The sequence below is a fragment of the Paramisgurnus dabryanus genome, chromosome 14, assembly GCF_030506205.2.
Source record: "Paramisgurnus dabryanus chromosome 14, PD_genome_1.1, whole genome shotgun sequence".
Classification (NCBI taxonomy): Eukaryota; Metazoa; Chordata; class Actinopteri; order Cypriniformes; family Cobitidae; genus Paramisgurnus; species Paramisgurnus dabryanus.
In genome coordinates this window covers 14,695,331-14,707,801 of record NC_133350.1, presented here as the reverse complement: position 1 = coordinate 14,707,801, position 12,471 = coordinate 14,695,331, and the positions used below count along the sequence as shown (strand labels likewise).

Below are 12,471 nucleotides of genomic sequence, written 5' to 3'. Positions count from 1 at the left end.
AAACATGATGTTTCAGAATTCTGTGAGAGGATTATAATCTTATGCAGTTTAATTGCTTCCAATTTTATTTATCCTCCATAAGCATTTCAAGTGAACCTAAAAGAGGAAGGACAATTACAAACCATGTAAAAAATTTAATGTTGCCCTATTAGTAGGCAGATAAGTAGAACATTTAAATCTTCGCTTCATGCAAACGTCTGTCAATCACGTTCATACCCCGCCCACCTATAAATACCCTGCGTTTAGACACGCCCCCGTTCTCTGGATGGTTTCCTCTTGATGTCGATGTCGCATTTTGCACAATTTACAGCGTTTGATGTTTTTCATAAGATATTAGTTTTTCTTTGTAATGGATATGCAGTACATAGCTGATGTTTAAATTAAAACATTTATTCGGAAATTGTCGCGTTTAGCAAAACAGGAAGTTTGATGTTTTTTCATCATCTGTTTGTGTTTCAACACGCATTAGTGATGTTAAAACACACGATACAAATTCCCGGGCTTTTGATTTTGCTCAGTTTATTTTTCAGTAATTTCAGTTGGGGATGGTTTCAAAACAACCCGAAGAGCAAAAGCCATCAGCAGCAGTCTGTGTACAGAGAGACTTTAGACAGCCAGGACCAAAACTGCTTGTGTCATGTAAGTTCATTTTACCTTCCCAAAGTTCTGAATAAAAACACACTGTTGTTAATGTAAATATTTTCTATTTTTGATGCATTTCTGGCATGTTCTACTGTCGCGCCAGTGTGACGTCACCACGTCCGCAGTTTTCTGCTGATTTTCCTCGTTTAGTTTTTCTGTCAAAGTGATAGATGTTCATCAGTCACAAACATCCCTCTTCTTATGTTTTATTCATACCACAAATTATATTGTAAAACACTTATCTGCACAATCTGTGTGGCTGGGATCATTTCTGTAGTATTTAACACACAAAAAAATCACGATTTCAGATTGCAGTTATTTCTAAAAATGCTTTCAAAATATCAACGGTATGTTTTTGCAACATTACATCGGTGTCGAAAGCCAACCTGCTGTTATTCAGCGTGGTGTTACCTCATTGGTTCAGGAGCACCGCTCTCGAGAACGGGAGTATGGGATTTGTAGTTTTACGCCGCTTCCCCTCCGTTCTCTTCAGTTCTAAGTGCGTTCGTAAAAAACTACAGCGCGTCGCATGGGAGGGAGGTCTATTGATGACGCCTCTGTGTTTGGAGGCGTGGCTACGAGGCTGAATTTCCACGCGGTAGTTGGTTGAGTTTGACAGCTCATCTCTAGCAGTGTCTCTCCTTAATGAGAATAAGCTCAGTGATGCACACTGCATGAGCTGCACCAACTGCTGCAAACTCACCTGCTCAACATAGAAACACAAAGTTTTGCATCTGTGCACGAATGGCCGGAAATAGATGCTGGTTTTTGGAAGTGTTTCTATATGCACTTGGATTATTTTCACTTTTAGATTCAGAACAGGTCAGATGGGAAGTTTTATAACAACTAAATTAATTGTTGAAGTGTGGTTGTCTTCTATTTATATCTTTTAAGCTTTAGGTTATTTAAATATTCTGTGATTTTGCTTTAAACATTTATTTAAGTTCATGTTTATGTAAGAGTGTTCAAAGCCAGACATGCAGGTGTTATGATCACAGTGCCATGAAAGTGATTTAGTGATAGTATCTGGTGTGAAGATTTTAGTTTGTACCAGCTGTCTGGTAAGTAACTTTACTTTACATTATTAAAATATCCCTTCTTATCTTTTAGTTAACAGGTATATTGGACGACTGTTTCTGTGATATTGAGAGCATCGACTTCTTCAACAACTTCAAAATTTATCCTCGCATTCGAAAACTCACAGAAAGAGATTTCTTTCGATACTACAAGGTACATTTATCCAAGCGAGGTATCTTCACCAGCTAAAAAGGTTGATTTAGTATTTGATCTGCTGAAAATGGTCACAGTAAACGTGTGTTATATAAAAAATCTAATAAAATAGATAAACATTATCATTTTAATCAGCTTTACTGTTTTTTTTTGTGGTGTATGTATGCAGTATTATTTAGCATAGCGCATACATATGTTTGTTACTTAAAGCAAACAGAGTAAGTTTATGTGTTCTTGAAGATGAACTTGTTATTTTCTTTTAAGTGATTTCTGATAAATGCCTTGAAAGTTAATATTATACGTTATAATAGTTAACTATAACTTTATAATATAAGTTATTAAGTCATACAATCTGAGAACTTTGCTGATGTGAATCTTCTCTGGCCACGTTTGAGTATTTAACCAGCTGTTTACAGACTCTTTAAAATCTTAGCGTTTTAATTGACTGGATTTATAGCAGAAAATAATAAGAAATACTTTATTGTGTATTATTAGTACCTCTTTATTGTTTTAATTATTTTTTTACGTAATTTAATCATATTTTTTATATACTCCTGCTGTCATTCAAACAGTCCATGTGTTTTATTTCGGTTAACTAACAGAAAGTCAACGTTGTCTTTATTTACAGGTGAACCTGAAGCGTCCGTGTCCATTTTGGCCCGATGACGGCCAATGCTCTATTAAAGATTGTCAAGTAGAGCCATGCCCAGAGGTCAGAGTTCAACACTAACCCTTTCCAAAACATATGCCAACAAAACAGAAAAGCACTCGGTGCAGTTCATGTGCTTTTATATGTAGTTTATGTAGATATTTTTATTTTGTCTTTTAGAGTAAACTTCCAGTGGGGATCAAATCCGGCAACTATAACAAGGTGAGAGACTTTGACACGCAGTTCAATATGTTTTTGCGTTTGTAAACATTTTGTGTTTATCTTTTATAATGTAACTTTAGGACTGAATGTGTTTTAGTGGAGATGGTACGGGTGGCTGATGGTGGGACATTAAGTGCGTTTTGTTTGCTGAAGGTCTGAAGTTTTGTGTAATGGATCAGAAGACTGAGTCAGCACTATCTGCCGAGTTTGTTAATGTGCCCTCAGTTCTGCCATACGTGTCTGATAATAGTGACGCTGGTTATTTTTAGTTTGCTTTGTGCATTTACGCTGCAGATAGAGGAGAGATCTCAACAACATCTGTGTAGAAACCATTGAACCTTCCCTTAACTAACTGACAGAACACAGCTGCACATTGAGTTTGTTTGAGACATATGAGGAGCTCAAATGCAAAAGCCTCTAAATGCCACCTCTGTCAAAAATATTAAGTGAAATGTCCCTGCACATATTATACATTGATCAAATATTTGTTTGGATTGTTAGCAGAATCCAATAAGAGATCATGCTAATTTACATGAAAACAGATTCTTTTACATATGAAGAACGTGTGCACATTACCCATGATTCATTATCCTGTAGTTTCTACTTTGAATGTGTGTGTACTTTTGCTTTATTTTGTAGTTTTCTAAAGCTGCCAACAACATAAATGATGTGACCGAGTGTGAACAGGCTCATGAGCTGGGTGCCATCAACAGCACACTCAGGTAAAACACACAAACACAAACTTATTGTGTAGACATCACAGTTCACATATGTCTTTAAACTCACACACATGTTGTGTTGTCATGCAGTAATCAGAGTAAAGAGGCGTTTGCTGACTGGGCTAACCATGATGATGCTCAGGATCATTTCTGTGCTCTGGACGGTGAGTTGATCTTCACTAAACGTTCACTGTGATCGATCAGACGAGTAACAGATCTGTGTTTGTTTGTGTTTAGATGAAATGTCTCCTGAGTCTCAGTATGTGGATCTACTGCTGAACCCAGAGCGATACACCGGATATAAAGGTCCTTCAGCCTGGAGAGTCTGGAACAGCATTTATGAGGAGAACTGTTTCAAGTGAGATACACACACACACTTACACAAATCCTACATTATCATTCATTCAAATGTTAAAGCTCACACAACACAAGCTGTTCCTGTCATCTCATGTTAATCTTGAGTACCGATAGACATCTTTCATATCTTTGAAAATCCTTCGGACAGATCCGCTCTAGCGATTGTTTCCAGAAAATCACAAAATCCCGGAGTCATCCAGCGAGAGGAGCGAGTCGCAAGCACCACACAAAACTTTATCCCACTATCTCTGGACAACTAATGATTCATATTCGTGTCGTTTACTTTATATGCACTTATGTGCCGATTGCCAGCAAAACATAGACATTTGATGCAGTTTTACTTACCGCCTGCGACCCATGACACGGTTGGAAACGCCCCATTTCAATGAAATCCAGTGTTAAACAAACACACACTCCACTACTCCACTGCAACTTCGGATAAACAAACTATATCCATTGTTTCCATGATGCTGGCTTACTTAGAAGGATGAACAAGGCTTTCTTTTGCTTACATGCAAAAACACACTTCTTCTTCTTTCGGCCATTGTTGAGTTTTTAATATAAAACAAAGCTGTTGTGTGCAGTGATGTCTGTGACTTCTACTGGAAGGAACAACAATGCTAATGAGCGTCCTCACTCTGATTGACATGTGGGCGTGGTTTTCTGGGGGAATTGCCCATAAAAGGAATAAGGGGTCACTGATACGTAACGGGTACCCATGTTAAAAAAAATTCCGAAACTTGTAGGAAAGAGGAGGTGTAGAAACATGCTGGATGCTTTTTTGACACTTTGCATTTGTTTAACACAGGATTACATCTCTTAAACTGTGTCAAAATGCATGAAATAGCATTAAACTCTCGTTTTTTTTGGTCCTGATTAACGTTTTAATCAAAGAAACTCTTTAACCCAAATTACTCTTTAGTCAAACCCTAACTATTTTTCACCCATCAAATTAGTGGGAAATAATAGTTTGAAAAGAGATTTTTAAAAGCCCTTAAACCTAAATCTAACATATACCCTAATCCTGCATTGGTTAATGTAATTGTTTAATGTTTAAATATTCACAGATTAAAATCTCTCCTGGATGTTTTCCTCTGAAGTGCAGTGATATAAACACATTCACACAGTGTTGTTGTCTGAAGCTCATTTAGTTTGATTTATTTTTTCAGACCGAGGTCGGTGTATCGTCCCCTCAATCCGTTGGCTCCTGTTCGAGGTGTGTTTGGTTTATTTAGTTATGTTTCTGTATGTCTATTATTAGTCTCTTTGTGTAACATGAGATCTGTTTTGTCTCTTTTTCTCTGATCAGGTGATGATGATGGTGAGTTTGTTTGTTTAGTATCTTCTGTCTTGCATTGTTAGCACAAATGATTGTTCAGCAGAGGCACTGATCTGGGTTCAGTGTTTTAACTGTTCTCAGATTAGTGTAAAGTGTTTTCAGTGTTTACTCACAGTTGTTGTGTTGTCACAGGTGAAGGCTTCTACACATGGCTGGAAGGTAATTTGAAGTTTTAATCAACATCATGAGTCAAATAGAAACAGAAATATTCCACAGCTTTGTGTGTCTGTCAATGATGTTTTGTGCACTGATATACTTTCATCTTTTTCCACTTGAAGTGGATTTATTTCACACACAGAGACATCATATATGAGCTTTGTTTTTTAATATGTCTGACTGTTATACTGAGCTTTAGTAGAAATGACAGCAACTCACCAGTCGCATATACACACAGCGCTTAAAAATAGCTTACACAATTCATTACAGAAATAGACGCAGGTTCTTTTTTATCTGATCTAGTATCCAAATAAATGCAGAGCCATTTGCATTTGTACTCAAATACACACAAATGTAGTGTTTGAATGTTGTTGTAAAGCCGTGTCTATTTATGCAGGTCTGTGTTTGGAGAAAAGAGTTTTTTACCGTCTGATATCCGGCCTTCACAGCAGCATCAACATCCATCTGTGTGCTGAATATCTGCTGGACGGTAAACACTCAGAGTTTGTCTTTATACAGAGCGTTGAGCGATAATGCACAATAATATCATTTATAAGTGGACTGCACCAAAGCAATCTAAAGCACTATTCAGACGGTAGTTGTTTCTCATGAGGATGACTGTAAAAATATGTGCATGCCTCTTTGGTGATAAAACTCATGCATTTGATGAAGATAAATTTGCGGTGGTGTTGCACGTGTGGTTAATTACACGATCATTCACATGACTCGGATACTTGATTATTGTATATGGAGTACTGTTGTGTAATTAAATACATTTTATAATTGTATTTAGCTCCTGTTGCTGCTAATAATAGACATTTTAAAGGTTTTCGTGATTTTTGTTTTTCTCTTTTTTTATGTCACCTCCCATTCGCTGTAGAAGACCTATGAAAGATTGTGCCCATACTTCTCATTATTTCAGTTAGGTGTCAATGTTTAAAATTCTCGCAAAGAAAGACGCTTCACTGATGCAGAATAAATATAATGTACGTGACCATACGGTGGTTTTCAGTGGTCTAAAAGGAAGTGCAGAATTACTTTTTACATTGATCCCCTTTTATAAACTCAGGGATCTGGATTCAGACAGCAATTTACATGTTTGGGAATTTTTACGTGGGAAGTCAAAGAAAAACAGACTAATTGATTCGGACGGGAATAAAATCACTGACTAGCCCCTGTAAATGATGAAAATACCTTGCAATCACCGTCTGAATACGACTTAACAGACAGATTTTCAATTTCACATTGTGTACAAATATTGCATATAATTGCATGTAGATCTGCTGTCCAAAGTCATTTTTCTGCTTTTTTGAAAATGGTTATAGTGTCATGTATGTGTGTGCTTAAGGTATCACCCATGAGTATATATACATGTAATAGTTCAATGCATCTCATGGATAATTTTTAATTTCTGTGTAATTGTAGAGGGTTGGGGGAAACCAGTTTGGGGTCCAAATGTCCAGGAGTTTAAGCAACGGTTCGACCCGGCAGAGACGAAGAGTGAAGGCACGCGCAGACTGAAAAATCTTTACTTTCTCTACCTGATCGAGTTAAGAGCGCTCTCTAAAGTCGCTCCGTACTTCGAGCGCTCCTTCATTAACCTGTACACTGGAAACACAGAAGAGGACACGCTAACTAAAGAACTACTGCTGGATTTTCTCAATGAGACCAAGTGAGACATCTGTACACACAGATTACATTCACCAAACATTACAATACTCCAGAGATTATAACACCATAATGCTTTGTTAGATTGATTTTGTGTAATTGTGACCCAGTCTGTGATGTAAAGAACATTCTGTGAAAATATAACCTTGATATATTTAAAATTGACTGAGTTAACTTCATAAAAAAATACTGATTCACCCCCATGTCATCTAAGATGTTTGTCTTTCTTTATTCAGTCAAGAAAAAACATTTTTTTTTTTAGGAAAACATTGCAGGATTTTTCTTCATATAGTGGACCTCAACAGTTTACAGTTTCAATGCAGCTTTAAAGATGATTCCAACCGAGACATAAGGGTCTTATCTAGAGAAACCATCAGCACTTTCACATAAAAAAAAAATGTTAAAGTACTTTTAAACCACAACTTCTCGTCTTGCACTAGCTGGGTGATGTGCCAACATGACGTATGTGAAACTACCGCTTGCTCCAGTGTTTAAAAGCGTGGCGAAAGAGGAGCATTCAGATGTTGTTTTATGTGGAATGATACTAATTAATGTCTTTGTGTCAGTTTATTGTTTAAAATATCCACAAGTGTGTGTTTCACATATGTAACACGTCACACGGCTAGTGCAAGACAAGAAATTGCTTTTTAAAAGAACATATTTATTATTTTCTGGTGAAAATGAGGATGGTCTATGTTGTGATGGTTTAGAGCCTTTGAAGCTGTGTTGAAACTGTAAACTGTTGGGGTCCATTAAAGTCGTCTATATGGAAAATAATCCTGGACTGTTTTTCTCAAAAATCTTAATTTCTTCTCGATTGAACAAAGAAAGACGGAAACATCTTGGATGACATTTGGGTGTGTAAATTATTCAGTGGAATAATCCTTTAATGCTTGTGATCTCATCATTATATAATGATGCTTTAACCTGGTAAACTAAAGGTATTGAATGAAATCCTTACCTTATTTTCATTATTATCACCTATAATAAAGTTTAGACATTGTCAGGGTACAGGTAACTGTTTGTTTATGTGTGTTTATATCTGCAGAGCGTTCCCCATGCATTTTGATGAGAGCTCCATGTTTGCAGGTCACAAAATGGATGCAAAGATATTAAAGGTGAACTTTACTAAAGCCTCTCATCTTCTCTCAATCCTCTTCTGCTCTCTTACTGAAGAACAGAAACTTTTATGTGTGTTACACAGGAAGTTTAAGTTAGTTTCATTATGATTAAACTGATCTGGTAAAGTCAGGTCTGTCTTGTTGGATGAAAATTGATTTGATGGTGAAAGTGTCTCTGTATAACAAATATAAAAGGTCTTGATGATATCAGATTTCATTATTTCTTTTTGAAATATCATGCATTGATAATGAACCACAAACAATAAAAGCATGAGTATGCATTGTGTATATTATATTATATTTTACTTTCAATTCATTAATTTTCTTGTTTAGGAGGAGTTTCGTCTACATTTTAAAAACATCTCTCGTATCATGGACTGTGTCGGCTGTAATAAATGTCGACTTTGGGGGAAGTTGCAGGTAAACACTTGAAGTCTTTTACATAGTTAGTGAAGTGTGTAAGTTAAATGTGCTGAATGCCGGTGTTGATATCAGACACAGGGTCTGGGCACAGCTCTGAGGATTCTCTTCTCTGAGAAAGAGATCAAGGATCTTCCAGAAAACAGCCCATCGCAAGGCTTTCAGCTCACACGCCAGGAAATTGTGGCTCTGCTCAACGGATTCACAAGGTGATTGACACTTGTCCTCTTGCTTTCAATTTAAATCAGATTTTATTAGAGAATGATCGTAGTGTGTTGAGGTTTCAAACTTTAAAATAGGGGTGCACCGATATATCGGCCGATGATGCTTGCTGTGCTTTTCAATGAAATACGGTGAAATGCCTCTACATTCAAAAGCCAGAGGGCGCTCTCGCACTCCATATGCACTGTAGAAGAAGAACCATACACACGCAGCTATGACACGCAGCTCCAGGAAAGACTTAAAGATATATTTATATTGCTGTTCTTCAAATCTTTTCAGGTATTTTCGAGATAATAAAGAATATTTATTAATGCTTATGTTTGACGAGTGTTGCTTTTTCAAATGCATGTTATAAACGACTCAAACTAACAGTGATTTCAGATCGATAAGGACTTACTGATCAAAAGCTGTAGTACATGAAATAGCTGTGAAAAATATCTTCTGTGCGATTCAGAATATTTATCGGCCACGTATTATTAGTGTATATCGGCATTTATCGGTGCACCCCGTCCCCTACTTTAAAACATTTTCGGAAGTTTGAATTTATTCCTGTATGAACTTCTAATACCTTGTTTATACTTGACGTGTCTGCATGAGCGCTGTGGTGCGCACAGCGAAAATTATGTCATTGCGGAGTAGGCAGTTGTGTTCATTTAGTGCGCAAGACACCATTTTGCACAACATTTTCTTTTTACTGCAAGCATTCGAAAATGACCGACATTGAGCTGATTCTGGTCGAGCAGGTTCGTCTGTGTCTTATCTCTTTGATCACGTCATCCAAAACAATGCACAGACTCTTTATCTGACACTTTTGAAACAAAGTATACGTTTATTTGTTAAAACAAGAATTAATTTACATAGGATTCAGAATAATTGTCTTATATTTGTATTAAATGTATGGCTTGAATAGGAATGAAATATAAATAATGATTAATCACAACTAATCGTTTGCAGAACAAAAGTTTTTGTTTATATCATTTATGTGTGCATGCGTGTGTGTATTGTGTATAATAATTATGTGTGTGACACACACACACACACACACACACACACACATGCATGTATAATTTTAAGAAAAAATATTTCCTAAATGTATTCATGGAAATATTTATATACACATAATTATTATACACAGTACACACATATATGAAAAACAAAAACTTTTATTCTGCAAATCATTAGTTGCGGTTAATTGTTATGCCGCCAAAATATAAACCTTAAGATATCTGTATTGTTTGTTTAATAAAAACGTTAATGAAATAATCATATGTATATATTTTAGTGCTGGGAAAAGATTAATCGCGATTAATCGCATACAAAATAAAAGTGATTTTTAGCATAATATACAAGTGTGTGTAATTATTATGTATATATAAATACACACACATTCATTTATGTGTTTAAGAAACATGTGTATATATATATATATATTATATGACATATATATAATATGAATATAAATATGACATAAGAGCCCTGAAGTTAAAATCCTGATCTCTCTCTTAACTCTCTCCTGTTGTCTCTCGCTCCAGACTCTCCACCAGTATAAAAGAGTTACACAACTTCCGGACTCTTCTGAAGGATCATAGGTAACACATCTTCAGGTGGCACCGGCCCATTGGACTCTGCAATAGTCTTATCTTCCCCAGAATAAGGCCTCTCTCTCTCAGGTACTGCTGGATTGATGTTCAGCAGAAACCTTCTCATTAGATCACATCTCAAGCTTTCATGCTTCAACAGTACAAAACATACAGATCACCCAAAACACCACTTATGAGACGTGCAAGATCTCGGCTTCCTGCTCTTAAAACTTCAGAAAAAAAGATTTTGACTAAAGGCATGTATGTTAATTTCTCATGTTCAGACTGATTTTGCATTTTTATGTTTATTTTCTACGTTTGTGTTTCAGCTAAATACAACTGTAGTTTTATTATTTTTGAGCTTCAGGAGGTTGATTAGTAATAATGGAAGTGTGGTGTGTGTTTATCTTGTATAGACATTCCTAAAGACTTTTCTGACTATGGGACCATAGAATGAAAGATAAAAGTTTTGTCATTTACTTCTTTACTGGTCTCATATTCAGATAAACAGTTTAATGGATTGAGAATCAAGAATGACGAATGCCATTGGTTTTCAGGTGTCATGTGACCTAACATTTATGATAAACTATGGTCACTGATTTGTCCAATGGAAGAAAGTGACACAGGGTTAAAAAAAAACTTAAAGGGATAGTTCACCCAAAAATGACATTTTTGTCATTTTTTACTCACATATAGTTACAAACCTGTTTACATTTTTTTTTATGATAACGAAGGAAGATATTTTAAGGAATGTTTGTAACCAAACTGATCATGAGCCCCATTCACTTCTATCGAAGAAATAATACTATGGAAGTGAATGGGGCTCATGGTAGTTTTGGGGACAAAGATTCCTCAAAATAATTTCCTCCATGTTCATCAAAACAAAGAAATTAATACAGGTTTGCAACAACATAACATGAGAGTAAGTAAATGATGACAGAATTTTTGGGTGAACTATCCCTTTAAATGATTGTAGTAAGATGATGTAAATGATTCCATAATTTTCCTTTTTGATTTAACGTTTACTTGAATGAAATATATGTAGCTTTGAACTGTTACAAGTACAAGCAACAAATGACAAGCAATAACATTTCTGCATTTAGTCCTGACTGACAGAGACGTCCATGTAGAGAAATTCATATGCAAAGCCAAAAAAAGAACAGAATTAGATTTTTATTTTGATGAAGTGATTTGAAGTACTGTATTTATAGTACATCTGCTTCAAAGAATATCTCTTGAAATTATTCTCGTCTCTGCAAACGTCATCTTGATGTTTTTATTTCAGCGTACACATCTGACTTCAACATAAAGATGTGTTTCTTTATTTTTATTAGTGTTGTGTGTTTGTGTGTTGTGAGATCACTGAACACTGAAGCTCAGACTTGCTTTACTGTTCATGCATTTATGTGCATTTTTCTTTTCTGTCTGTTTATTCTTTGCCTTCTTCAGACTTAAATAATTGATTCCGATCTAATGTCTGTTTAAAGTTAAGTAAAGCAGCTATTTGTGTGTGTGTTGAAGTGAGCACTTTTATCAACACGTCCATCTGCCTTAATAGAGCCGACATACAGTAAAATACTGTAAACCTGCTTGTGTCTACTTCTCTTATGATTCTCACATTACTGTAGGAACTACAGGCTGAATTGACACTGGTTATGATAGATGACATTTTTATATATATATATATATATTTGGATTTGGCCGATGTTGTCCATCAGAGGAGCATCAACATGTTTCTGTATAAGTGGTAAATCTCATGCATGGTTCAGATGCATTATAAAGAATCAAATACAGACATGTTGATGGCAATGCACAGTTTTTGGGGTTATATTGAAATCTGAAAATAGGATTTAATCATAAACCTGCGATCTTCTGAATCAGCCTCACTGGAAGATGTCATCCTGGATTGCCGTTTGCTCAGAAACATTCATCTGCCTTTAACAACCATCAAGACGTTCATTGCCTGTTTAATGTGATTTTAAAAGGACGTTTTTTCAGGCCAAGTTATAAAAGATTAAGATGCTTCTATACTGTGTGTTTTTGTCCAGAATATTTATTTAAACAGGAATAAATCGATCTGGTTGTTGATCACAGAGTTTTTGTCTTTATTTCAGTGTTTGTACTTTTTGAACAAGAATCAAGTCCA

General features: G+C 35.7%; 2 protein-coding genes across 3 annotated transcripts in view; one reads left to right on the top strand and one right to left on the bottom strand.

Moving 5' to 3' along the window:
* The window catches only part of tbce (tubulin folding cofactor E), an 89,968-nt gene that overhangs the window by 31,174 nt on the left and 46,323 nt on the right, over window positions 1–12,471 (bottom strand). The window lies entirely within an intron of this gene.
* ero1b (endoplasmic reticulum oxidoreductase 1 beta) lies at window positions 232–12,413 on the top strand. 2 transcript variants are annotated; one of them, XM_073811874.1, is made up of 16 exons: window positions 232–639; window positions 1,753–1,872; window positions 2,501–2,584; window positions 2,702–2,743; window positions 3,383–3,465; window positions 3,553–3,626; window positions 3,700–3,820; window positions 4,989–5,044; window positions 5,129–5,140; window positions 5,291–5,317; window positions 5,712–5,804; window positions 6,740–6,986; window positions 8,031–8,100; window positions 8,437–8,523; window positions 8,599–8,732; window positions 10,278–12,413. In XM_073811874.1, the coding sequence occupies exons 1-16, from the start codon at window positions 430–432 to the stop codon at window positions 10,336–10,338; spliced, it is 1,521 nt and encodes a 506-aa protein (XP_073667975.1). In that variant the 5' UTR covers window positions 232–429; the 3' UTR covers window positions 10,339–12,413. The 2 variants fall into 2 exon arrangements, with proteins under 2 accessions (XP_073667975.1, XP_065115330.1); XM_065259258.2 differs by lacking the exon at window positions 232–639 and adding an exon at window positions 1,263–1,464 and having other exon boundaries at window positions 4,989–5,035.

Coding starts and splice junctions, on each gene's coding strand:
- ero1b (XM_073811874.1), top strand. CDS start 430: ATGTTTTTTCATCATCTGTTTGTGTTTCAACACGCATTAGTGATGTTA. Junction 640..1,752: donor ACCAAAACTGCTTGTGTCAT/GTAAGTTCATTT, acceptor CTTATCTTTTAG/TTAACAGGTATATTGGACGA. Junction 6,987..8,030: donor GATTTTCTCAATGAGACCAA/GTGAGACATCTG, acceptor TTATATCTGCAG/AGCGTTCCCCATGCATTTTG.